This window comes from Muscardinus avellanarius (genome assembly GCF_963383645.1).
Source record: "Muscardinus avellanarius genome assembly, chromosome: 2".
NCBI classification, from domain to species: domain Eukaryota; kingdom Metazoa; phylum Chordata; class Mammalia; order Rodentia; family Gliridae; genus Muscardinus; species Muscardinus avellanarius.
Window position 1 is genome coordinate 10074062 of NC_137787.1, and position 27810 is coordinate 10101871.

General features: G+C 45.1%; 1 protein-coding gene across 1 annotated transcript in view; it reads left to right on the forward strand.

The window, feature by feature from the left end:
- DNER (delta/notch like EGF repeat containing) overlaps nucleotides 1-27810 on the forward strand; it is a gene marked incomplete at both ends in the record, with an annotated part of 338491 nt that overhangs the window by 139862 nt on the left and 170819 nt on the right. The window contains one exon of the mRNA XM_080689915.1: nucleotides 1058-1224. Coding sequence (XP_080546041.1) covers nucleotides 1058-1224 — 167 coding nt within the window. The remainder of the gene's footprint in view (nucleotides 1-1057; nucleotides 1225-27810) is intronic.

Sequence of the window (27810 nt, forward strand, 5' to 3'; positions counted from 1 at the left end):
CAAAGCTTGGGGCTGGGGGAGCGCTGGCTTAGGAAGAGACCACGGCTCCTAATTGCTGGAGCATTAGGTGGCTGGGGTGGGGGTGCAGGAGCAGAGGCTGAGGAATCTGGGGCTCTATTAGCCTCCTGGTCCAGAAGCCAGCAGAAAACCCGCAGAAGCCAGGGGAGGCTCGAAGATGGAGGGGAGACACGCTTTGCTTATTTTGGCAGAATAGCTCAAGTGGTTGTATTGGGTGGCAGTATACGCTTGTAATAGATGTAAGACGACTCTTTATATATTGTGTGATATAGAAGGATTTGTCTAAAAAAGAACTTAGTGTTCTCTTGTATCTTTCATTAAAATGAATTGGCACCAAAGCTGAGGCACTGCTTAGTTTGTGGTTTATTTTAAACAGGTGGGAGGTAGAGCCGGGCGTGGTGGCGCACGCTTGTAATCTCAGCATTCGGGAGGCTGAGACAGGAGGATGGCGGTTCGGGGACAGCCTCAGCTACTTAGTGAGGCCCTCTGCAACTCAGTGAGACCCGGTTTCAAAATAAAGAATAAAAAATAGGCATGGGGGTGTAGCTCGGAGGTAGAATGACCCTGGGTTCCACCCCCAGTAATGCTAACAAAACAAAACAAAAACAAACAAATGAAAAATAGGTGGGAGGTAGGGGTTTTTGATAAATGTGGGAAAACCTAAGAGTGCCTGAAGTGAACCCTTGTTTATATAATCATTCTCCTAGTTTCCTGATGTGTTTGTGAATATACCTCTTTATTTTCATTTTCTTTTCTTTCTTCCTTCCTTCCTTCTGAGGATTGAATCCAGGGGTGCCCTATCTCTGAGCTATACTCCAGCCCTTTTAATTTTTCATTTTGAAACAGGGTCTCTGGGTTGCTAAGGGCCTCACGAAGTAGCTGAGGCTGGCCTCAAACCTGCTGTCCTCCTGTCTCAGCCTCCCAAGTGCTGGTATTGCTGAGGTACTCCACCTTGCCCAGCTTTTCTTTTTCTTTTCAACTTGATGGGTCGTGAATTTTTCTGAACAGAGTTTTCCATGTCCACCCTTCCTGTTCTCAGGATCCGGCAGGACGCCACTGCTTCGCTGATACTGCTTTGGCAGGTCACGGCCACTGGATTTCAACAGTGCTCCCTCATAGACGGGCGCAGCGTGACCCCCCTGCAGGCTCCGGGGGGCCTGGTCCTCTTGGAGGAGATGCTTGTCCTGGGGCGCAATCACTTCATTGGTGAGTTACGGCGTCTCCTCAATGCTACATCTGACTCAGTTCAGCCTTGGCTTGCTGTCTGGACACAGGCGATAGGGAATTTTGCCCAGATAATATGAATTCTAGACCTCAATACCATTCCCTCCATATTAGGTATGGTTTCACCTATAATCAAAATTGGTCTCTAACATAAAATTTCCAGTGGGGTTGAACCCAGGAGTATTCTCTCTCTAAGCTATACCTCCATCCCTTAAAAAAAATTTTTTTTCTAAAAACATTTTGAAACAGTCTTGCTAAGTTGTTAACGCTCTTGCTTAAGTTGCCGAGGCTGGTCTCAAACCTGCAATCCTCCTGTCTCAGCCTCCCAAGGACTGGAATCCCATGTGTGTGCCATCGTGCGTGGCTCTAGTTCTTTAATGCTACATCAGGAAATTTATGATAATGCTTATTCCATTGTGCAGCCTCAGTGCATAGACACAAGTTCAAGTGTCAAGAATCCACGTATCCCAGGGAAGGATGCCCACCCAACTTCTGGTTCCAGCTATTAATACCTTCTCCTGTCCAGCCATGTTCTCCTGAGGTCCTCCTTTGGTGGATGGGGTGGGATGATGGCACCTGTCTGTCAGGAGGTGTTGGGAGAGTAAGTTGGGACAAGGGATGTGAACATATATATTAGAAATGTTAGGGCTCATTGGCCGGGCGTGGTGGCGCACGCTTGCAATCCCCACACTTGGGAGGCTGAGACAGGAGGATCGCGCAGGTTCGAAGCCAGCCTCAGCTACTGAGTGAGGCTCTCAGCTACTTAGTGAGACCCTGTTTCCAAATAAAGTATAAAATAGGTCTGGGCGTGTAGCCCAGAGGCAGAAGCCCCTGGGTTCCACCCCCAGGACCACCAAAAAAGGAAATGTTAGGGATCATTCTAGGGTGCTTTCTCTATTTTTTCCCAAGATATATTAAATATTTTGGTGAATAAATGGAAAATATATATTCATTGAGAATTATTCTCCAAGATACACGTTTACTGCGAATATCATAATGACAATCAGGGATAAAAGAAAATACCCAGGTTTATATAGTTTTTAATGCTTTTTATATGTGACTGGCCCTTCTCTGGCAAGACACGCCCCTCTCAATCCAGAAATCCCCCTGGGAGGAGTGAGGATTTTACTGAGCCGAGGGAACATAAAGGGAAGTCCGTTTGCGGGGAGGTCATGGCTGGAAAAGGGGTGGAACTTCTGCCTGGGGTTCCACCATCAAGGTATCAGATAGGAAAGATTTGAAAATTATGTAATAAAGTATAGTCAGGATCCAAATCTGAATTTTACTTCCCAATACATTTTAAGGAACTATTATTTACTTCTGCGTCTATTGTAACTAAGTAAAAGAAGATAGCTTATGTATTTTGATACCTTTATTTTTATGTTGGTCTTTAAAATTTTTCTCTTCAGCGAATTTAACTGCTCTTGTGACATAGAGCTCATATTTTAAGAAAATAAAGGAAGCGACATTATTGTTTAAAATGTAATTAGCATTCACTCCTGGGCGTCTCTCCAAAGGAATCGAAGCCAGAACATCATAGCGATGCATGAATGTCCGTGTTCGCGGCAGCACGAGTCACAGTAGCTGAGCCTTGGAGCCAGCCTAGGTGTCCACTAATGGATGAAAAGATTATGAAATTATAGGATTACACACAATGGAGGTCTACTGACCCATAGAGAAGAACAAAATGATGTTATCTGCAGGTACATGGGTGGATCTGGACAACAGTGTGCTAATGAGATCAGTCACAGAAAGTGAAGGCTCCTGTGTCTTCTCCCATATGTGGAGCTGGTGAGTCATCAGGACGCAGGAGGGACTTCAGATAACGGAGCCATGAAGGGGGTCTGCGGGATCGAGGCGTGTGTGCAGAATTGACGAGGGAAACACTTTAATTGATAGTATGCTCGTATACGAAATCATCAAAGCCAATCTCAATATCATGTATGGGGAGGGAGGAAGCGGGCGAGGGGAGGCCCCCAGGTGCTGTGTGCAAACGTGTCCCTGTCACACGGACGGACCTTCATGCTGATGCGAGATGATAATGCACAGATAGAGGATGTGAAAACGTCATTGGTGTTGTCGGGACACTCCCGTTTGAAGCCTTAGCTGACATTTTAAGCCACTTTTTATTGTAATGTTACCGTAAGCTCAGGCTAGCACTGGGGGCACCGGTGGTGATTAATAGAGAGTTTTTTTTTTCCCCAGTATTAATGTAAATTTATTCTTTTGAGATGAAGAAGTTTTGTGAATTCATAGGCCACTTCAGCTTGTTTTGCTAACAAAAATTTTAATGGAAATATGATCGATCTCTGGTTGAAATGTATTATTTCTTAGAGGAATCATTTTAAATGTATTATTCCTTAAGAATTTTTTAAATTTCATTTCACATACTAATAGTTAAATTAAGGAATTATTTCTCCCCAATTCTACTTTAGGATATCATGGGGAGGCAATAATTTTGAGTAATGTCATTTATTTTTATTAAACTTTTTTTTCATTTAAAATCAGTGACCTGATAATAATAATAATTATTGTTATTGTTGTTGTTATTATTATTATTATTATTATTATTATTATCATCATTATTATTTTGCAGTACTGGGGATGGAACCCAAGAACATTCTACCTCTGAGATACACCCCCGGTCTTATTTTTTTTGTGTGTGGTACTGGGGTTCCTGCAAGCCCTTCTACTTCCGGGCTACACTCCCAGACCTATTTTTATATTTTTATTTGGAAACAGGGTCTCTTAGGCCAGTGCAGCTGCCTTCAAACCAGCACTATCCTCCTGTCTCCACTTTCCAAGTGTGGGGATTACAAGCGTGCGCCAACACGCCCGGCTCCGGTCCTATTTTTAAGTCTTTTTATTTTTGAAACAGGGTCTTACTGAGTTGTGAGAGGCCTCGCTAAGTAGCTGAGGCTGTCCATGAACTGCGATCCTCTAGTCTCAGCCTCCCAAATGCTGGGATTACAAGTGTGGGCCACTACGCCTGGCCTTCCTGATAACTTTTAAATTTCCTAACTGGAGCTTTGAAAGTATTTTACCTGGCTTCAAAAGAGAGACACTGTCTTTTACGGTTAAGCTTTTTAGGGATGGCCTGTGGTCCTGCCACCAGCTCCTGCTGTGGGGATGAGCCAGCTTCCCAGCAGCGATAAGTTGGTTGCACCTACACACTACCAGCTTCTTTTTGTCTTAAAGAAATTGCTTCAGAAGCCTTGTACCTACTGCACTGATATATGTGTTTAATACTTTTTTTTATTAAACAGGAAATTATTAAAATAATTTACTTGCATAACTTAGGTTCTTGAGACATGAATATGTATTTAACGAAGAACTAAAGAATATATATTCTTTTTTCCTTTATCTTTTTCTTCTCCTGTACTGGGGATTAACCCAGGGGCATTTAGGTCGCAGAGGGTCTTGCTAAGTTGCTGATGCTGGCTTTGAATTGCGATCCTCCAGTCTCAGCTTCCAGAGTAGTAGGATTATCGGAGTGTGTCTCCACTCCTGGCTCCAAAAGGCTATTTTTAAAAAAAAATTTTATTGGTGCACTGTATTCATACATCATAATGGGATACAAAAAAACTTTTGTAGACATACATGCACACATCGCCCAGTCAGCCCCCACCCGATCCCCACCCCATTCTCTCCCCATCCCTCCTTCCCATGCTTGGCTTAGTGGTTGACATCTAGTATTATAGCAATTTATCCAAAATTAAAAATGATAATCTCACATAACAGTTTCATTTGTCTGATACCAAGCTTTTGATAACTTAAAGATAACATTTTAATATTTCTTTTTGCTTTCTTTCTTACCAGAGAATATTTTTTTAGGTGAAACTATCATATATTTAAATATTTATTTTTCAGGAAAAAATCTATCCTAATGTGGAATATGGACTCTAGATACCCAAAACGATCTCGAAAAAGAACAAAGCTAGAAGATATATATTTTCTAATTTCAAACCATATAAAGCTACAATAATTGAAACAGTGTAGTACTGTTCTAAAGGCAGATATATAAACCATTGGAGTTAAATAAAAGCCTAGAGATACATTCTTCCATATATTGTCAAGTTATTTTTGACAAGGTTTCCATGAACATTTGGTGGAGAAAATAATAATATTTTAACTAAATATTGTTGAAAAATAATAATTACATGAAAAAGAATAAAATTGGACCCTTACCTAATCCCATATACAAATATTAACTCAAAATAGATAAAAGACCTAAATATAAATCTTAAGACTATAAACTTTGAGAAGAAAATCTGGGTCATAAAACCTCACAACACTGAAATTGGCAGTGATTTCTTGGATATGATTTCAATGGCACAGGCAACAAAAGGGTATACAAACTCCTTAAAAAATAAAATATTGTATATCCAAAGACAATGTAAACAGAGTTAAAAGTTACTGATAGAATGGGATAAAATATTTCCAAATGCTATATCTGAAGGCATATTAATATTCCAACTAGAAATCCTAAAAATTAACAATAAAAGCAAACAATACAATTTAGAAATAGGTATAAGACTAACATAAATACTGAATCTCCACAGATAACTAATCTTATTGTCTGTTGGATGGAAAATCTTGTTTCTCTGGTTTTGGTGTGTGTTACCTATTTCTTCTTTGTAGTTAATCTCTTTGAGTATTTTCGCTAGCGCTGGTTTTGAAGACAAAAATTCCTTCAGTTTCTGTCATGGAAGCTTCTTATTTCTCCATCTAATTTGATAGAAAGTTTTGCTGGGTAGGAAATTTTTGGCTGGAAGTTGTTTTCTTTCAGAGTTTGGAATATGTTACTCCAAGCCCTTCTGGCTCTCATGACATGGTTTGGGAAGTCTGGAGCGATTCTAATTGGTTTGCCTCTGAATGTCACTTGGCCCTTTGTTTTTGTTGCCTTTAAGATTCTCTGCTTGGCTTCCACATTGGTCATTTTGACAATTATGTGGCGTGGGGATCCTCTTCTCTGATCCTGTCTAAAGGGAGTTCTATAAGTTTCCTGGACCTGTGTATTGACCTCTTGCTCTATGTTTGGAAATTTTCTGCTATTACTTCCTTGAAGAGATTGTTGATCCCTTTGGTTTCACTTTCTTTTCCCTCCTCTACTCCAATTATTCTTAGGTTAGCTCTCTTAAAATGGGCCCATATTTCTTCAATGTCAGATTCCTGCTGTCGGATATTTTTTTCTAGATTAGAAACTATGTGTTCATTTTTGGATTGCTCATCTTCTAAGAGCGAGATTCTATTCTCCATGTGGTCTAATTGGTTGTTTGTACTTTGAATTGAGGCCTTTACTTCATTAATTGCATCCTTTATCTCTTTTTGGCTCTCTCTGAATTCTTTTCGAAACACCTCTATTATTTCTACAGTTATTTTCCTGATTTGATCTTCTAGAAATCTCTGAATTTCTGTTTTATCAGGTTCTGATGTTGTGGGATTGTGGGCATTCATTGCTCCATTGTTATTCTTCTTTCCCATGATTTCGGGAGTTTGTGCCTTCTCTGGGTTCTTCCCTTGGGTCACTACGACTTCACTTAAGGTGTTCTGGATCTCGAGTCTGTGGTATCTCAGTCACCACTACTCCTTTACTGGGTTGTATCGCAAAGTCTCAGACCCAGGGAGTCAGTAGAGACTGCTTTAGACTATGGGGGGGCGGTGCCAGGTTGCGCGTTCTCCTATGGTGTGATATCTCTGCCACCGCTACTCCCCCACTGGGTCAAGTCCCTGGGAGTGCAGTACTGGGATTTCTCCTCTGGGGCCTGCAATTTGACTCACTGTTGTTGAGTACGCAGATGGAGCTGTAGTGGACTCGGTGAATTTGCTGCTGCTGCCACTGCCACCGGTGGCAATATGGCGCCACTGCCACGCCCTCAGACATGAGACTGGCGTATTTCTTCTCTGTTTTTGAGCTCCGCTCTGAGTCCCTGCAGCGTGTGCTGAGCCCAGCCACTGGGAGCTTTAGATACTCCCTGCGCCAAAAAATCTGCCGAATCCCGCCGGGCTCTTCCGCAGCCGCTCACCTCGGCTTGCTGTCCGGGCTCTTCCGCAGTGGCTCACCTCGGATCACTGTCCACCGCTCCTCTCTGGAGCCTGGTGGGCTGTTGAGTGCGTTGGTCTGTAGCCATAGCTGTCCGGTGAGCTTGCTGCTGCTGCCGGCAGTAAGGCGCTGCTGCCGCGTCCTCGGCCGTGAGGCTGGCATATCTCCTCTGTGGCTCTGAGCTCTGTTATGAGACCCCCTCCTTTCTGGGGCTGGTGATTTTTTTGTTTCTCTGGTGATGATGTTTTCTGGCTATGAAAGGCGCTTATTTTGTGGTAATAGAGATTGGTTGTTAGCGGGGCTCTTAAGCCCCGCTTTTCTCGGTCGCCATCTTCCCAGAAGTCTCCAAAAGGCTATTTTGAGGGTAGCTGTGGCATTCATTTGACAGACAAGTTGGTGCTGGAGCATCAAATGTGCATGTGAAGGAGAGAGGAAAGTTCTAGCGCAGGCCTGTGCTTCAATCCCTCCTGCGGGGGATTGAAGAAGAAAGCAAGGGCCCTGCAGGAGTCTTCTGTCTTCCATCCTAAATGCTCTCATGGGTCCCACACACTCAGCCCATGGCCAAGAGTGTTTTAATATTTCCTTGCAACACAGCAGAGATGTCCCTTTTGTGTCTTTGGGAGACAAAGTTGGTTGCCGTCAACGGACTGAAACACTTTCAAATTAATTAGTTAAGTTTACAAGTTTACATCATATTGGGGTAAAAAACTTGTGTGGACATACATGTACACATCACCTATTTAACCCCTACCCAATTCCCACCCCATTCCCTCCCTGTCCCTCCCTCCCTTGCTTGGCTTAGTGGTTGACTTCGATATGTTTAAGTACATTGTGTGTTTTTGAGAATTTCCTTCTTTCCCCCTCCCATCCCCTCATTTAGGTTGTCTTGTTTGCTCCCCTATACGATTTCCTTTTTCTTCTAGAGTTCCTCCTATGACCCATTTCTCCTTAGCTTTCACATATTAGGGAAAGCATCTGATTTCTTATTTTTTGTGACTGACTAATCTCACTTAGCATAATGTCCTCCAGTTCCATCCATTTCCCTGAAAATGATGTAATTGTTTTTTTTAATGGCTGAGTAAAATTCCATTGTGTACATATCCCACAGTTTTGTAATCCATTTATCTATTGATGGACATCTTGGCTGGTTCCATAGTTTGGCAATGGTGAATTGTACAGCTACGAACATAGATACACATGTATTAGTTTGGTAGTTTGATTTCTTTTCTTTTGGGTAGATACCCAGAAGTGGTATTGCTGGATCAAATGGTAGATTTGTTCCCATTCTTCTGAGGATTCTCCATACTGTTTTCCAAAGTGGTTGCACTAATTTGCAATCCCACCAACAATGTTTTAGAGTTCCCACTTTTCTACATCCTCGCCAGCATCTGTTGTTGTTTGTGTTTTGAATGATGGCCATTCTAGTTGGAGTTAGGTGAAATCTCAGGGTAGTTTTGATTTGCATCTCTCTGATTGCCAATGATGCTGAACATTTCTTCATGCATTTATTGGCTATTTGAATTTCTTCTTTTGTAAAATGTCTTTTTAGTTTGCTTGCCCATTTTGTTATTGGATGATTTGCTTTTTTAGTGTTGAGTTTTTTGAGTTCTCTGTATATTCTAGATATTATTCCTCTATTGGAGGTGTAGGTGGCAAAAATCCTCTCCCATTCCGTTGGCTCTCGATTGAGGTTCTTGACAGTTTCCTTTGCTGAACAGAAGCTCTTCATTTTCATGCAATCCCACGTATTGATTCTCCTTTTAATTTGTTGTGCCTTTGGGGTCTTGTTGAGGAAGTGTTTATCTGTGCTGATGTGTTGCAGGGTTGGATCTATTCCCTCTTCTAGGAGCTTCAAGGTCTCTGGTTTGATTTCCAAGTCTTTGATTCATCTTGAATTGCCTCTTGTGCAGGGTGAGAAAGTGGGATTAATTTCCAATTTTCTGCATATGTTTAACCAGTTTTGCCAACACCATTTGTTGAACAGGCTATCTTTTTTCCAGTGTATGTTTTTGGTCCCTTTGTCAAAAATTAGTTGGCTGAAAGTGTTTGGACTTGTTTCTGGGTCTTCTATTCTGCTCCATTGGTCTATGTATCTGTTTTTGTGCCAGTACCATGCTGTTTTTTTTTTATTACAATGGCTTTGTAGTATAGTTTAAAGTCAGGTATTGCGATTCCTTCTGCATGGATTTTGTTGCTGAGAACTACTTTGGCTATTATTGGCTTTTTGTTATTCCAAATAAATTTAAGGGCTGATTTTTCTATGTCTGTGAGGAATGATCTTGGTAGTTTAATGGGCATTGCGTTGAATCTGTAGATCAGTTTTGGAAGGATGGCCATTTTAATGATATTTATTCTGCCAATCCATGAACATGGAAGATCTTTCCATCTTCTAAGATCTTCTTTGATTTCTTTTTTCAATGTTTTATAATTTTCTTTGTAGAGATATTTTACCTCCTTGGTTAAGTTTATTCCTAAGTATTTTATTTTTTGTGGGAGATCCTGAGTGGAAGTGTTTTCTGAATTTGTTTTTCAGTGGATATATGGTTGGTGTACAGGAAAGCTTCTGATTTCTTAAGATTGACTTTGTATCCAGATACTTTGCTGAATTTGTTGATTAGTTCTATAAGTTTTTTGGTTGACTTTGTTGGGTTTTCTAAATACAGTATCATGTCATCTGCAAATAGTGAAAGTTTAAATTCTTCTTTTCCTATTTGTAATCCTTTGAATTCCTTTTCTTGCCTTATTGCTCTGGCTAGAGTCTCTAGTACTATATTGAAGAGAAGTGGTGATAATGGACATTCTTGTCTCATTCCTGTTTTTAGGGGGAATTTTTGAAGTTTTTCTCCATTTAATATGATGTTGGCGTTCGGCTTGTTGTAGATTGCTTTTATGATATTGAGATATGTTCCTTCTATTCCAATTCTCTGCAGTGTTTTTTTTTAAATCATAAATGGATGTTGGATTTTATCAAATGCTTTTTCAGCATCTATCAAAATGATCATGTGGTTTTTGTCTTTGATTCTGTTTATATGATGAATTACATGGATTGATTTTCATATGTTGAACCAGCCTTGCACCCCTGGGATGAACCCTACCTGGTCATGGTGTATGATTTTCTTGATGTGGTTTTGAATGCGTGTTGCTAGTATTTTGTTTAATAGTTTTGCATCCAAGTTCATCAGAGATATAGGTCTATAGTTTTCCTTCCTTGAATGTCTTTATTCGTTTTGGGTATTAGTATAATGTTGGCTTCATAGAATGTATTTGGGAGAGTCCTGGTTTTTTCTATTTCACGAAATATTTGAGGAGTATTGGGGTTAGCTCTTCTAGTTTTATAGAATTCACTGGGAAACCATTTGGTCCTGGGCTTTTCTTTGATGGTAAGCTCTTTATTGCTGTTTCAATCTCTTTGTTATTAGCTGGTTTAAGTGTTCTATATCTTCTTGACTCAGTTTAGGAAGGTTGTATTTATCTAGGAAGTTGTCAGTTTCCTCCAGATTTTCCATTTTGTTGGAGTATAGTTTTTCAAAGTAGTTTCTGATAATCCTCTGGATTTCTACACTGTCAGTAGCTCCTTTTTCATCTCTTATCTTCATAATTTGGGTTGATTCTCTTTTTTTTTTAGTTAGGTTGGCTAGTGGTTTATCTACCTTTTTAATTATTTCAAGAAACCAGCTTTTGGTTTTGTTGATTTTTCTCCTTGAGTATTTTCTCTAGCGCTGGTTTTGAAGACAGTACTGGGATTTCTCCTTTAGGGGCCGCAATTTCACTTATGGTTATTGAGTGCGCTTATCTGGAGCTGTCGTATGTGTGGTGAACTCACCGCTGCCTCTGGCAATATGGCGCTGCTGTCATGCCCTTGGCACACGTGAGGGTGGCGCATTTCTTTTCTGGTTTTGAACTCCGTTCTGAGTCCCTGGAGGGCATGATGAGCTAGGCCACTGTCAGTTTTAGGTGTTCTTTGTGCTGAAAAAAACTGCTGAATTACATCCGAATGATCTGCAGCTGTTCACTTCAGCTCCTTGTTTACTTTTCTTCTCTGGAGCCTGGTGGGTTGTTGAGTGTGCTGATCTGGAGCTGTCGTGGGTGCGGTGAACTCACTGCTGCTGCTGGTAATATGGCGCTGCTGCTGCGCCCTCGGCCGTGAGGCTGGTGTATTTCTTTTCTGGTTTTGAGCTCCAGTCTGAGTCCCTTTCTTCTCTGGAGTCTGGTGCTGCGAGGTAAGATGGCGCCGTTGCGGCTCCGCCGCCACAAGGTGGGTTGGTTTCTTTTCTGGTCTCTGGTTGTTCTTCTAGCCTTCTTTATCTCTGTCCCTTGTATTTGCAGTTTTTATTTCTCTGCTGATGGTGTTTTATGGCTATGAAAAGTGCTGATTTTGTGGCAATAGAGATCATTTGTTAGCGGGACTTGTAAACGCTGCTTTTCTCAGTCGCCATCTTCCTTGAAGTCTGTAAGGCTTTTTTAAAATATATTTTTATTGGTGCATTGTAGTCAAACATCTCAATGGAGTACAAGACTTGTGAGGATATATAGGCATACATCACCCAATTAGCCCTTATCCCATCCCCAAACCAATCCCTCCCCTTCCCTCAATCCCATGCTTGATTTATTGATTGACTGATATATTTAAGTATATCATGTGCTTTAAAGAGTTTCCCTCTCCTCCCCCATCCCTTCTGATAGGTCAGAATTGCTCCTCTATAGAGCCCCTTCTTCAACTTGAGTTCCTCTATATTGCCCATTTCCCCCTAGTTTTTGCATATTAGGCAAAACATCTGATTTTTTATTTTTTTGTGACATTTCCCTGTGCATGCTGCACTGCGGGTTCCAATCCCGGCCTCACAGGCCCCAGCACTAGCCTCGCCTCACAGCAGGCTTGTGTAATGCTTAAATCACACTGGAAATATCTAGCTCCTCTAAAGTTGATCATCCCTGCGGAGCGTGGTGGCGCACACTTGTAATCCCAGCATTTGGAAGGCTGAGACAGGAGGATCACAGTTTGCGGACAGCTTCAGCTACTTAGTGAGGCCCTCTGCAACTCAGTGAGACACGGTTTCAAAATAAAGAATAAAAAAATAAGGCTGGAGGTATAGCTCAAAGGCGGAATGCCCCTGAGTTCTATCCCTAGTACTAAAAAAAAAAAAAAAAAAAAAAAAAAAAAAAAAAGATAGAAAGTTGATCATTGCTTTCTGGTGACCTTTGAAGTCCTTTTGTACTCCATAGTGAAGCTTCCTGCTGAGAGCCTGCTAAATTCTATGCACTCCAGAGGGTCGTCATGTAAGTTTGACCTAGTCAGCGGTCCCACTTAACTCTTCTAGTTTTCCTTCCTTACCATTGCCTCCTGCGTATTTATACTGTTTCATGGGGAAAAGCGGTAATACAAGTTTTTGCAGGGTGGCTAACTCCTCCCACTATTAACCTGTTCTGTCCTGAGTCGCCACCAAACTTTTACCCTTCTACCCGCTCTTTAATCATTCCTTCTGTTTTTTTCTAATGTAGCTTTTCCAGATACATTATTTTATTTGTACAGTGTTTGGGGCTGAGTAACTAAATATCCTCTGTTTTCATTGTCTGCTCCGTGGGGGGTGCCAGAGGTGCCCATTAGTTTCCCACTCACTCATTAGCCCCAGAATTTGTATTTCCAGAGAGGAAAGATCATTGCTCAGCTTCCATGTCCAAGTAACCCAGGCATGGCTTGCCCGTCCTGAGCAGGCATGGATGTGTTTTCATCCTCAGTCACCGGCTGACCCTGACCTTGCTGTGATGGAAGATCCCAGGTGGGAGGGTCCAGCCAGCCCTCCGGGGCGTGGCCTCTGTGAGCCAGCTGTTGAAGGGGCAGCTTCACCATTTCCTGGAGGGTGGGGTGGAAGCCCCGCCCGGCCCCTTCTCCAAGCCTCGCTGGCTTGCCTCCTGCCCTCCACACAGGGCACAGGTCCCTTCACTTCTGCGTGGTGGCCCGCAGCCCTGCCCTCTCGTCCCTCACCCCTGGCAGCTCCCTGTCCCTTTCTGGGCCGCACACCCCAAACTCTGTTCATCATCAAAACCACGTTTAAGTGTCTCTCTTTCGGAGTCTTTCATAAGGAAAATGGCTAGCCAACGATTATACTCTACGTCGACCCTCAAGTCTCCTTTAACTCACAGTCTTACAAACACACAGACACCCTGGAGTATTCTCCTGTCAGTTATCCTTTGGATAGGGAAAACCCAGCAGGGTGCAGACTCCCTTCCCTCTGCCAGCCCAGAGAAGCCCCATTTTCCTTCCACATCTTCCTCTCTATGGACCATATTTGGTATTATCCCTATCTGGTATTTTACCCCTTTCCTCTTTTTTGAAATTATTTTCATTTAATCTAGATTATCTTTCTGTTCTTCCTTTACAGTGGTATAGTTTCTCCCCTTCTCTCTCTCATATTCTCTCTCTCTCTCTCTCTCTCTCTCTCTCTCTCTCATAGAGCCCAGTTCTTGATGATATTGACATTCCTGCCCGCAGCACCTGGTGGGCTCTCCCTGGGTTCCCTCCCGCTGCCCCTTCCCCATACAGGATATTGGAATTGGCCTGGCCTTGCCAACGTGCTGAGGCTGGCCTTGAGCTTGTCGTCTTCCTGTCTCTGCCTCCCAGGTGCTGGGATGACAGGTGTGCACCGTCCCGCCTGGCTTGCACTGATCTAGTTTCTTTTGTTTGCTTTCTTCTCTCCTCTCAATCTGTTCTTTTGCCCGTAACCTCCTACTTTTCTATTGCTCATTAGCTATACATTTGTGTCATCCTTTCTTATGGATGTGGTATATTTTTATGTCTATTTTATAACAATAAAAACATTGGAATATTTCATGGTGATCAGTGGTACTTCATTTGTGACCTCCCAAGATGCTCTTTTTAACTCACAGAGTAAAGGTGAGTTAGGCTCTGTGAAGGGGCCCATAGCGCTGCCCTGAGATAATTTCTTTTGTGTAGGCTTTTGTACCTTTTCCCAGTTTCCCATGACCCTGTGCATTCTGGGAGCCGGGAGCCCTTCATGTGACTCTGACCTTCAGTCCCCTGCGTTGCATAATGATTCCATACAGTCACCTGATTTTCTTCTCCTGAGAAACAAGACAGGACAAAGGGGTTTGCAGGAGGGCTCACATTTGTCTTCTGAGACAATAAGACTGCCCGGGTGCACTGGCCCTTCACAGCCCCGGGGTGAGCTCTTTACAGATTCACCTGGTGCATTTAGTCTGACTGGCATTATACTTCCTTGGAGATCAGAGTCTTTCCAAGCATAACAGTTTAATCAGATATGTTTTAAGAATAATGGAATTCCCAGTACCCAATCAGCTGACGCTGATATTCTGGGGCAAAAGGTCCTAATCTGGCCTCGATTGCCGCTGGCGTCCGTCAGTCGTGGGGGTCAGAGATATACTCTGTCCATCTATGAATCTCCTGTAAGTGCATTGTAGACTCTGTGTATCTTTTACCTTTCTTAGGAGAGCCAAAGCTTCATTGAATCCTCAAAGGCGCGGTGAATAGCTCGAAGTGAATAGCTGTATGTTTTCTCTTATTTGTGGAAGCTAGAGAGAAATAGGGTAGCACAAGAGACCTCAGAAACGGAGGAGAGGCTCCAGTGGGGTGACGGAGGGTGTTTGGGGGACGCAGGAAGGGGGGAGGAGACATAAGGAAGGTAACGGTTTAAATCACGGTATGGGAGCCCAGTCCGGTGGCACACGCTTTTAGTCCCAGTACTGGGGAGGCTGAGACAGGAGGATCACAGGTGTGGGGCCAGCCTCAGCTACTTAGTGAGGATCTTTGCAACTTAGTGAGACCTTGTTTCAATATTAAGAATAAAAAAATAGGGGTGGGGTGTAGCTTGGAGGTAGAATGCTTCTGGGTTCAATCTTGAGTTCTGCAAAAAAAAAAAATCATGCTATGCACATATGCGAAATTATCAATACCAATGTCCAGGACGTGTAGGGAGAAGGGGAGGGAGTGGTGTGCTCTGGAGGGCGACACGCCAAGTGTGGTGTGCGTGTGTATCACTCGACACTCCATCGGAATGCGTCAGTACATTGCACCAGTGAAAGTTTATTTTAAATCAGACACTGGAGTCCCTGAATATTTTAGAGCGAGCCCTTTAAGTTCCGTGTGGGATCAAGCGAGAGTCTGTGGGATTTTTAACATCCTCTCCACATCCTCTGACATTTTCTTTGACAGACCTACTGCTCTCTAAGTCTTCATATTGAGGAATTTAACCTAGTTTTATTGACTTGTATTTTTAGGCATCAGCTCTTTGGGATGTATTCAGTTCTGTACGTTTTTTTTTTTGCAGTACTGGGGATAGAACTCAGGAGCATTCTACCTCCGAGCGACACCCTCCAGCTCTATTTTTTATTTTTTATTTTTTTGACATGGAGTCTCACTGAGTTGCAAAGGGCCTCACTAAGTAGCTGAGGCTGTCGGTGAACCACGATCCTCCTGTCTCAGCCTCCCCAATGCTGGGATTACAAGTGTGAGCGACCACGCCCGGCTAGCTCTGTACTAATTTTAGAAGTAGAACTGCATGTGTCTTTTTCCCCAGGAACGGCACTGGTGTGTCAGTGCAAAGACGTGACAAAGGTGTGATCTCTCGGTGTCTAGGGTAATCCAGGCAGCAACAAGTACCATGGATGGGGAGAAGCAGCAGAGTAACTCTGTTGGAGTAGACAGGATGGGCAGAGTGTTCTGCTTGGGGACACAGAGGATGGTGTCTGGCGTTCTGATGCCCAGGACTCTGTGCTAGGAAGATAATATCATAATAGTGCTAGACACTCACAGTGGCTGTCCCAACTGGAAACAAAGCGTATAACAGAACGTTGTAAAATCTCATCCATCATCTATTGCCTCTCCTTACGAACAGATTTATAGAAAACGAGGTGCTCATGGTGAGGGTTATGTTTCTTGTGTTCTCTTTTCATCCTCCAAAGGAAAAAGCGGTCTTTTGTGGTCTTTGATGCGAACTTGCAGGCACAGCTGCCGATTTCATTCCCCCGGCGCCAGGCCCTGCATCCTCCGGACCTGCTTGGTGGCATACAGCAGGTCCAGGGCATTCTCGAACAAGCCTGTGCTGCGTTTGGAGGCCTTACTGGTGGAGGCGTGACAGTGTGCGTCCAAATACTGGCTTCTGGGGTCCCTAGATCCTTGATTGAAGATTAAGATTGAAGATCTAGTTGTATTTTTCCTCTCTAAATGCAGGGCTACAGAAGGTCCACCTGCTCCCAGGAGTGAAATATTTTCTTTCAAGCATCAAGGTCCTAAAGTCCCCAGTCCCATCTTCAAGACCGGCACCCTGTCTTGCCGCTGCGTGGTGGCAGGTGCCCTTCCCTGTGGTCACGATGCCCCAGTAGTGGTACCTTGGAGCGCGCTCCACCCTTAGACCCCGGCGTCAGCCCAGAGTGGGCTGCACCACTCCCGCCGCCCATCTGGTGTGGCCCCTCGGACCACCATTTTTTGGAGTTTTGCCTGACCTCAGCCACGCAGTCCCTGTGTTCTTCCCTCCTTCACCCTGACTTCCTTCCCCATCCACCGTCTCTTTTTATAAGGTCTTTACTCTCCCACTCATTCCAATTTTTCCTCTACTAGTTGACTTTAGCACCAGCACAGCACAGCTCAGCATTAGAGTGTTCTCCAACCCCCAGCAGCGCAGTGTTGGTCTTTAATTTGACTGTAAACTTGTAGTGAGAAGAGACCACATCTAGCTCCTGGCCACCATGATGGCCCCACGCGAGTCCCCTAGTTGATGTGCTTTGTGCATACGTAAGTTTATTCTGCTCAGTAAATGCCATGCTAAGAAGTTTCCAGCAGCCAGATGTCACTCTTTGGGATTCTTCTTTGTAGATTTTCATATCCCACCTCTGCGACATTTAGATGCCCCCTTTTTATTACATTAAAAGTATTTTAGAGGATCAAATGCAAAAGAGAAAAAAGAAGACAGAAAGAAACCTTCCCTCATTCTTTGGGGAACGCTACATTTTTGTCCTTTAAGATATCTCACTCTGGGGCCAGTGGCAAAATAGTTCAAGAAAGTTTGGAAAGGTTACCACCTATAGAATCATTAGTATGATTTGATGAAAGCTCCCTTTGATGAAAGATTAAGATTTAAAAATGAAAATGCAAATATTTCACCTTTTTATGGTCATCTTAAAGCCAGAGTTAAATAAGGTCTCCTGAGCTCCTTACAATAGAGAGGGGAAAAAAAATCTCCAAACTTGGATAGGTTCAAATAAAAAGTAATAACTAGACAAGAACCAGAGCGGACGGAGGGTCAAGCCGGCCTCGCATGCGCCAGTTAGATCATTCCTCTAGCTCACACTGGTGAGTTAGGAGATTTCTACAAAGTTGATGTTACGCCTGGATTGAGACCACATTTAGACATGGATCGCAATCAGGACTATTTTAATTTTTCTTTTTATTATTGAATATTAGGGTTAATGAGCATTAAGATCATTAAGATTATAAAAATAGTTGGCATTAAATTTTATGTGCTACTCCTCTCTTCCTAAATAAAGTCACAGCCAGCATCATTTATTTATTGGCCTCTTTTGATTATACTATTAAACCGAGTATCATCAGACGCATTTTGCGGTGGGTACGCATGGCGCCTACAGAGGGCGATTTAAGGTTCAGAAGCCCCACTGTGGTGGCCTTGGGGCAGGTGACCAAAGACGAATGGGATGTTTCTCTCCAAGCCAGTCCTTGGAAGTGGGCTCATCAGAGAGGAAGATACCCGGCCGACCGTCCGCCCGCTGGCCTCAGAGCTCAGCAGGAGAATCTTTCACGAGCTCTTGCCATAATTCTTTTGCTCACTGAAATTCGTGCAAACTCTAAAAACTAACCAAGAAGCCAAGGATAACTCTACGATACGGTAGGACTAATATGAATCTCTATGCCGGGACAGTGTCAGGCACTGTGTGCTTCTGCAGCTTTTGAGCATCGACTTAAGATTTTGACAAAATAGCCTGGCTGCAGCTAGTTCTTCTCAAATTTGGGCTTAGCATACTGGGTGGAGTTATCTTGAGCTATAATTAAGGTATACCTTTATAACCATTAATTTTCCCTTTCTCTTCTTCCGTTTACGTATTCTATCTCCTCCTTCAGCCCTTTACTTAAAAAGAAATTTAAAAAAACCCTCTTCTAGGTGTCTTGTAATTATACATGATAGTGAGATCGAAAGTGACGCTGGTATCGTATTTGCGCCACCCCTTGGTCTAGGTCCCTGCTCATCCCCTGGCCCCGGCCTCCCTCCCATGCACGCTAGTGAGATCGGCCGTGCCGTGGACAAAACTTTATTTGAGCTTTTCCCTTCTTCAGACCTAATCTTTCCTTCCTCGCCTAACTTCCCCAATCCTCTTCTACTATTCCACGAGTCTCTCTCCTCTTTCACTGAAGTCCTTTTCTTTTTCTTTTTTCTATCCAGCTTCTTACTCTCCGAGAGACCGGCCGATCTCACTTACTGTAATATTCTCCACTTCCATTTATTTTCCTGCAGGTGGCACAATTTTTTCTTCTTTCCGGCTGAGTGAAATTCCATTGTGTGTGCATGCCACGTTTTCCTTATCCGTTCTTCTGTTGACAGACACCTAGGTTGGTCCCATACCTTGGCTCTTGTGAACTGTGCGGCCGTAAACGCTGGGAGGCAAGCATCACCGTGCTGTTCTGACTTGAGTTTTTGGGGAAGCTTCCGAGGAGCACTGCAGCTGGGCGGTGGCTCCTCCGTATGACTCCATTCTGGTTACACTAATGCGCAGTCCTACGACTGCTCTGCCAGAGTCCTATTTCCCCACATCCTTGCCAGTATTTCGAATTCTTTGTATTCTCGGTGGTTGCCATTCTAACTGGGGTTAGATGGAACTTCAGTGTAGGTTTGATTTGCATTTCCCTGATTGCTAATGATGTTGAATATTTAATATGTTTGTTGGCCATTTGTATTTATTCTTTTGAGAAGTGTCCAGTTCAGTTGCCATGTTTGATTTTTTTTGTGTTAAGTTTTTGAGCTTTTTATATATCCTAAATAGTATCCTGTATCGGGGCGGGGGTAGCTGGCAAAGATTTTCTCCCAATCTGTAGGCTCTCTCTTCAGACCCTTTGATTTCTTTGCCGTGCAGGGTCTGTGATGGCATCCCATTTATTGGTTCTCAGTTTCATTTCCTGAGCAGTAGGCGTCTTATGAGGAATTCTCCGCCAGTGCCTATTTGTTGGGGAGTTGGTCTTACGTTTTCTTCTAATAATTGCAATATTTCTGGTCTGATTTCTAGATCTTTGATCCATCTTGAGTTGATTTTTGTGCAGGGTAAGAGATGAAGGTCTGATTACATTTTTTTTTTTTTTGACAAAGGTGCCAGAAATATAATGGTGGAGAAAAGATGGCCTTTTCAACAAATGGTGCTGGGAAAACTGGCTATCCACATGTAGAAGAATGAAATCAGTCCTTTACTTTAAATATATAGTGTGTTTTACTTTTAAATTAATTTGGGAAAGTCAGATGATAATTATATTTTAAAGACTTTATTAATTCTGGGAAGAAACACTTTATCATGTAACCAATGTTAGTGAATTTTAATCCAACTCTTACCCATATCATTTGATGAAAATATTTTTTGAAAACCTTTCTCTTCATTTCTTTTAATTTAGAGACAAACCTTCCCAGGGCCTTATCATCAAAAGCTCTTCTTAGCTTCTGTCAGTGAAAATTTCAACTAAGAAAGTAAATTTTAAATAGCCTCATTTACATCTCTCTTTACCTTCTTCCTAAGGGGTTAGAGACGGGGGAAGGAGGGAGTGTGAGGAGGGAAAGAAGAAAGAGAGGAGCAGAGGAAGAAGGAGGGCAGAACAGAGGGAAGAGGAGGCGTGTCAGTGCTGACCTCCAAAGCCCCGGGTGAGGGTTTCTTCCCAGAGAGAGAAGGTGATTTTCCAATTTAGTCTTTTTTTAAAAAATAAAACAGAGCTCTGTTGTTCATTTCTAATTATGAAAGTAACAAATAGAAGATGTGTAAGGAAAGCGGGACTTGCTTTTTTATAACCTTCCTTCCCACCGCTTTTCTCTGGATGCCGACTCCATGCAGGCGGCACCTCTTTCCCTGGGAGGGAGACGCGTCCCTGGGCTGCTGTGCCACTCACCTTCTACTGAGTACACCGCTGGCCTTCCTTATGCTACACATAGCAATCGTCGGGTGGGGGGATGCACTGTAATCTCCGTACTTGAGGGGCTGAGACAGGAGGATCGCTGAGACCGGAGGACTGCAGATTCGAGGCCTGCCTCAGCAACTTAGTGAGACCCTGTTTCAAAGGTAAAACAATAAATTAAAGGTGTGAGTGTAGCTCAAAGGTAGAGTGCTTTCCCCAGTACTATTAAAACAAAAACGAAAATATAAATCTATAGCATTCTTCTAATGGTTGTATGGTATGCAGTTAAATATATACATAATCATATATTTACTCAAAATGCTATTTGCGAAAAATCCCTTCCTTCCTTCCTTCCTTCCTCCCTCTCTTCTTTCTTTCTACTGCAAACATCCTCGTAAGTGCATCTTTGTTTCTTTTTTTAAACAATTTTATTCAACAGCTTAATTTAACATTTTATTTAACAGTTTCATGAGTAAGACATTAAGATCATTCCCCCTTTTATCTTTGTTTCTTTTCTGATGACTTACTTGGGTTAAGTTTCCAATATGGAATTTGCTGGATCCAGGGGTTTGTCTGTTTCGGTGGCAAACCTTGATGATACATGCTATCAAATTGTCCTTGAGTTTCTTCCGTTCTCACCCACGTCAGCTGGCGTATGGCTGGGAGCGGGCAGCGTTCCTCCTCCATCAGCCTCCGGCTAGCTGCCACGAACTTCTCTCACCCTGACATTCACACGCAGTCTGAGACTGGTAGGGGTCTCCTCCAGGAGAAGAGTGGCGACAGAAGCTTCCAGAACAGAAGCTTCCAGAACAAGGGCAGAGCAGCTCTAAGCTTCACGACTGGGTCACAGGTGCCCATCAGAGTAGGGGTCAGTGTCAAGGTCGCTGTGGCCGCGGCCCCGGGAGGAGAGGTTAGACATGGCGGGCGCTGCTCTCAGGCCCTGTCCCGTTGTCCAGTTCTAGGCTACGTCTTGCACTTAGTCCTATGCAAAGTCATCTCAGGACTGGGGAGGCTGAGACCGGAGGATCGCAGCCTCGAGGATGGCCTCAGCAACAGAACATTCATAACCAGAAGGCTGTGCCCTGATTCCATTTCCAAGTCTTTGTACTAGTTTTCCTTTCGCGCCACAGTATCCAAAGGTGGATATTTAAGTTTCTTTTGCCAGGGGCTTTTTCTGAGGTCGGAACGACTCCGTGAGAATGGGGCCAAGACTGTTGCAGGAAAGACGGGCGTTTGGAGAAGCCATCAGGGAGGCTTCAGAGAGGAACGGTTAACTTTTTCACAAAATCGCAGCGGTCGTGGTTGTTTGTCTCCGGGGTCTTGGGCACAAAACCCAGAGCAGCGGGGAAATGGACGGAAATAGGGCACGTCGGCGGGGACGTGGCCGAGCTGCCGGTGAGGGATCTGCACGATTGGGCTGGATCAGAAGACGCCCTTGCTTCTCGTCTCCACTGTGCGCCCTGACATTTGGGTTCTGAATGCCATGGTATTTTGGTTTTTACACGTATCCTTAACAAGCAGTGTTCTTGTGGCTGTCCTGTTCTAATGTGGTAATTGTGACTTTGACCTACACAATTTATATTGGCTAGCTAGACACAGGGAAAATCTCCTTAAATGAGCGTGTTGCAGCTTGGCTGCGTCACCAAGTTGAATGACAGCCTCCGGAGCGTGACGCCGATGGAGCGCAGTGATGGAGCTCACGTCACCTGCTCAGCGAGCTGCATGTGCTTATTATCTGCAAGTGTCACTTGATTACCTTCTCTGTGTCAGACGCTGCCCTGGCATTGGTGATACAAAAACACAGAAGATGCTCACCCCTGACTCTGAGAGATTTTAGTGCCAGGCAGACAGGACACACTCATTATGCAACGCAAATGAACCCTGTTGTCCCAGGATCCAATCTTGTTCATAACGTCACCTTCAGAGCTGGGCATGGTGGCTCACGCTGTGATTCCTGTACTTGGGAGGCTGAGACCGGAGGATCACAGGCTCATGGCCAGCCTCAGCTACTTAGTGAGGCCCTCTGTACCTTAGTGAGATCCTGTTTCAAAATAAAAAATAAAATAGGGCTGGGTGTAGAGCTTGGAGATAGAATGCCTCTGAGTTCAATCCCCAGTACTGCAAAAAAAAAAAAAAAAAGTGATCTTCAAATACACACACAGAGTCCAGTAGCCAAAACATGAAATAAAGCCCTTTGAATTTTTACTCATACTATTTGAGTACTGGGGATGGAACGCAGGGGCATTCTACCCCCAAGCCACATCCCCAGTGCTATTTTATGTTGGAAGCAGCGTTTCACTAAGTTGCTGAGGCTGGCTTTGAACCCGCTGTCCTCCCGTCTCAGCCTCCCTGGTACTGGAATCGCAGCCGCGTGCCCCTGCGTCCGACTACTCATCTTTTGAGCGAGTTAAAGAGTGGGGGAAACGTGCTCCTCTGGTGCAGCCTGTCAGTCTTATCGCCCGCTTTCTTCATCTCCCCCACTTTCCCTGTCTACTCGCAGACTTAGCCCGGCCCACCTGGAGGCTTAGTCTTCTTTCTCTCCTTTCCTTTCCTTCCAGTTCCCTGTAGCGTCTCTGCTTTTCAGGATCTGACCCAACAAGCAAGGGTCCTCGCCCTTCTGACTGAAGCCAGGGCCGACCCCCGACGCCCCGATGGCAGGCACTTGTCATCTTGGCTTGCTGCTAATGCTGCCGAGACAACCTCAGCACACAGGGAGGTGAAGGAGAGGAAGGCGTGCACTTTAAGTAGCACATGAGGCCGGGCGTGGAGGCGCACGCTTGTCATCCCCGCGCTTGGGAGGCTGAGACAGGAGGATTGCGCAGGTCTGAAGCCAGCCTCAGCTACTGAGTGAGGCTCTCAGAAACTTAGACCCTGTTTCCAAATAAAGTATAAATAGGTCTGGGAGGATAGCCCAGAGGTAGAAAGCCCCTGGGTTCCACCCCCAGTAACACACACACACACACACACACACACACACACACACACACACACACACACTAAATAGCACATGAGCCCTTTAGTCAACTCAGAAGGGAAGAGTAATCAATTGCCGAGAGCAAACTTAAGGCTTTGGGCTTGAGGGCTGATGTTGGTGTGGGATGGAGCACGAGAGGGGGCGCTAAGAATCACAGAGCAGCTGGGTGCGGTGGCCCATGCCAGCAATTCTAGTACTTGGAAGGCTGAGACAGGAGGATTGCAGGTTTGAGGCCAGCTTCAGCAACTTAGGGAGGTTCTTGGCAACTTAGCCCCTGTTTCAAAATAAATAAAGTAGGGCTGGGGGTGTAGCTTAGAGGTAGAATGTCCCTGGGTACCTTAGTACCACAAATATAAATAAACTAATAAATAAATAAATGACAGAGTAACTTGGGCGGGGCAGTGGGTATCCTTTGGAAGGGGCAGCAGGCCCCCGGGAGTGGTGGGGCTGAGCTTGCAGGCAGCGGGATCTGGGCTTGAAGGGGAGAGGGCTGGGCGGCGACATTGGCGGTGGTGCAGCACGAGGAGCATTGTGGGTAAGTGGCGTCTGATGGTGAAAAAGAGAGTGGGTCAGCAGCAGGGTAGAGAGCCGGGGCCTTGGCGGATTCTCTGGACACCGTGGATGTCAGGGGAAGAAGGAGAGAGCAGGCCGGGCACGGAGGCGGTTTCAAGGGTGTGCGCATCTTCTTGAGGCAGATTTACTGAGTTAGAAAGAATGGCTTTATTTTTTTTTTTTTTGCAGGTCTGGGGATGGAACCCAGGGGCATTCGACCCCCAAGCTACACCCCCTGCCCTATTTTTTATTCTTTATTTGGAAACAGGGTCTCGCGGATTTGCAGAGGCCTCACTAAGGCCGAGGCTGGCCTCCCGTCTCGGCCTCCCCAATGCCGGGTTCCGCGCGCCGCCTGCCTGGCTGGACAGGCTCTGCTGAAGTCTCTTTTGTTTGACCTCACTTAGCCTCACATTCTCCAGCTCTGTCCCCCTGCTTCCCTACAAACGACAGGCTTCTGTTCCTTCTCCTGGCTGAGTGGAACCCCACTGCGTGTCTGCGCCACCGTGTCCTAACCCGTCCGTTTGTCCGTCTGTCGACACCTTGGCTGCGTGAGTGTGGCGGTCGTGGCTTGTGCCGCTGCGTACGTGGATCTGCGCATCGCTACAAACGAGAGACCAGGGCGAGCGGGAGGGGCTCGATGAGAAGGGAGGAGGGAGCCCGAGGAAGGAAACAACCCCGTGAACCTCCATGACGCTCTCGGCGCCAAATTCAATAATATGAACAGGGAGCGTGAGGCCGGGGAGGCCCCGGGCGCTGTGCACACGGCGAAACCTCACTCTGACCTCTGGTTACACTACCAATAAAAGTCTGTTGGGAAAAGAGAGGGCGAGGCAGGCCGGGGGGCTCCTGAGCGGCGCATCTCGCTGAACAGGTGGTGTCCAGGCTTGGCGCCCTCCTTGACTGTGCTGTCCCTTCCCACAGCCATCTATGAGAAAATGGCCTAAGCCCAGCCTTCAGCCGACCCGAGGAGGCTGAGCTCCCCTCCCCGCCTCGTGCTGGCCTGACAGCCCGAATCCGCGCCACCTGCCCACAGCTGGCCTGGTCAGCCTCCGCCCCAGTCCTGCGGGGCTCCCAGCTCCCCAGGAAGCCACGCCTTTGAGGCTCCTTAATTCTCACCTTGTGTCCCGCTCGCCCCTTCCTCTCATCCCTTCTAGGACTTTCCAGGCTTCCTCCCCTCTCTGGGCCTTGCCACGGCTCCCGCTACCTGCTTCCTGATTTTACTTGTCTCCATTGCAGGTTGCCACTCTCTTGTACAATGGTGACCTCCCTTCTCCTCCTTCTTGTCCTCAGTGTCCTGCGCCCAGCGCCCGCTCACTCGTCCCCACAGAACTCACTACTTCCTAAAAGAAAGTGTAATGTCTCAATGTCTCCACCTCTTCCCTGGCTCCCCTGCTGGCACGTAAGCAGGAGGCAGGGAACGGAGGCGGCCTCTTTTCTTATTTGTTGCCTTATTGCAAGCGCTTAACACAGCCCCTGGTGGACATTAGGCCCTCACTGAATATTGCCTGGATGGAGAATCCAGTTGGATTCCTGGCGGGTAACCAGAGCATTATTTTCTAAGTGTGGAAACCAGTTGCTTATGGAAAACAACCAAAAAACCAGTAAGCAAAGGCGGCGGGTAAGAGTCTTATTTAGTTGAAAGCCCAGGGGCAGACCTGGTTTCAGAAAGCGTCACCGCCAACTTCAATGAAGGGAGCTCCTGCGAGACACCTGGATTTTGGCTTTGAGTATCGATCTTATTTACTGAACGCATTATTGAGATGCGTGGGCTCATATATATCCCACATCATATACAGACACGTACATATGCACATATGTACGTATATAGATGCACATGCGTGCAATATGTGTACATATATATAAATCCATAAATTATAGACCTGCGTATATCTAGAGGTATAGACATGTATACATGTGTATATACTTTAAAAGATTTTGTAGGTGGATAACTATAAAATGTAACTTAGAGCATATGCAATTGTGTAGGCGACTAGAGGTTTGTAAGAGAGGGCAGTAGGTCTCTAAAAAGAAACAGACTTTTTAGAATTGGAAATAATACTAATATATTTTTCGAGGCTTCAGTATACATTGTTAATATGCATGAATACAAAACGCTCGGCTAATTAACAGATTCATATTCTTTTAATGAGAGAGCTGCATGTTCACAAGAACTTCCTTACAAATGTCCACGCATGGTTGACTTTTACAAAGAAGGCTGATTCTGAAGCCTGCATTGTACGCCGAGAGTCTGTTCTCTTCCTGTGCCGACAAGCAGCTTTTAGGAGGGCAGGGGCCTGCAATTGGCATTAGGAAAAGAATCCAGGGAAGAATGAGATCCACCTGAGGCAGCCGATATATTTTCTTTGTTTAGAATCTGACCAGGGTTCGTCTTGATTTCATTTTGTGTTTGGACCTCCACCGTACACACCACGATTCCGGTTAGGTATTCCAACAGTGAACACAGACCGGCCAGACAGAGTCAGATGGGGAATTTGGGCTGTAAAGGTTGTCAGGGAGAGGGCTAGAATTTTTAATTTGCCACATGGACCATTCCAGAGAAAATCAATGATCAGCTAGCGGTCCCAAGAGTTTTGTAAAGACTGAAGCATAAATCAAGCCTGAATGGACAGATAAGGGACACCCTTTTCAGCCTACTGAGCTGATGGCCGCATTACATTAAAGAATTTAATTTCAAGAGAGAGCTTCCCGGGAACAGGGACAATCAGCGATTGTCTCATTCTGGGTAAGCCCTCCGAGCGGGGCTGGCGGTCTTGTTCGTGGTCTGCGGCAGGGCACGGCTTATAATGAGGCTTCCACCTAAATTGGTTTGGGGCTCTGTTCCGGCCGTCCCCTGGCTGAGGCTGAAGCCGACTGCCCTGTGGCTGGCACTGTGATCGATTAGCTCTCGTCACAACCGGCTCTTTCCTTTGTCTGTGCAGTTTCGTCCCCTCGTATCCTTACGGCTCTGCGCAGTTACCACGCTCACGTGTCCCCACGCATTTATAACTTCTCTCCCCTTCCCCCAAAATACCTTTCGAGTATCAGCACGGAGCGGGTGCCTGCTCATTGTGGCAGTGCAGCAAATCAGAGCTCTGTGCACGCATGAATCTCCTTTTACCGGGACAACAGGTAATAAAGAAATAGTTGATTACACAAGCAAGCAGAGAATTGTAACTGTGTCAGCACACTGCTTGACTGTAGTGGACAGTAACAAATCTGATACAACCTTGGGGTGGGGGGTGGGCTTCCTATCTGGAAGAAAGATGCTGCTCAGGCCGAGGTATTAACTTAGCAATGGGGAAACCCTTTCCGGCAGGGAGTTGGAACTGCACGTGCAAAGGCCCTGTGCCTGGAGAGAACACAGACTAGCAGAGAAGGCTCAGCGAGCCACGAGGTGGAGGGAGAGTAGGTGGGAAGGTGGTGGGGATGCATCAAAGAGGTAGGCTTTGGCTCTGAGACACCTTCCAAGAGGCTGCCTCAGGCTCCTAGTGGCAATGAGGAGCCACTGCAGGAAAGGAGCTGAAACCCGTGTTCATCTTGGTCTGGGGTCTCCTCGGCAATCTGTGCATTTGAATTTTGCAGAAAGAAAACCATCCCCAAAGCAAGAGCTTCCAGACTTGGCTACCAGGCAAACGGGGGAGTTAGAAGACCCACGAGTGTCTTGGTGCTGAGGTAGCAATTTACTAAATGAACTCTGCAGTCAATGCTAGTTGTCTGTGAACTAGATGGGAAAAGGGCTGAGTGATGGAGACCTTTCTGGAACCCCAGCGAGTGGAGCGGAGAGGGAAGCCTTCCTGGGAGCCTCTTGAGGCCTCCAGTTGAGGGAAGACAGCTCCTGTGATGAGAACACTAATGTGAACTAGAAAT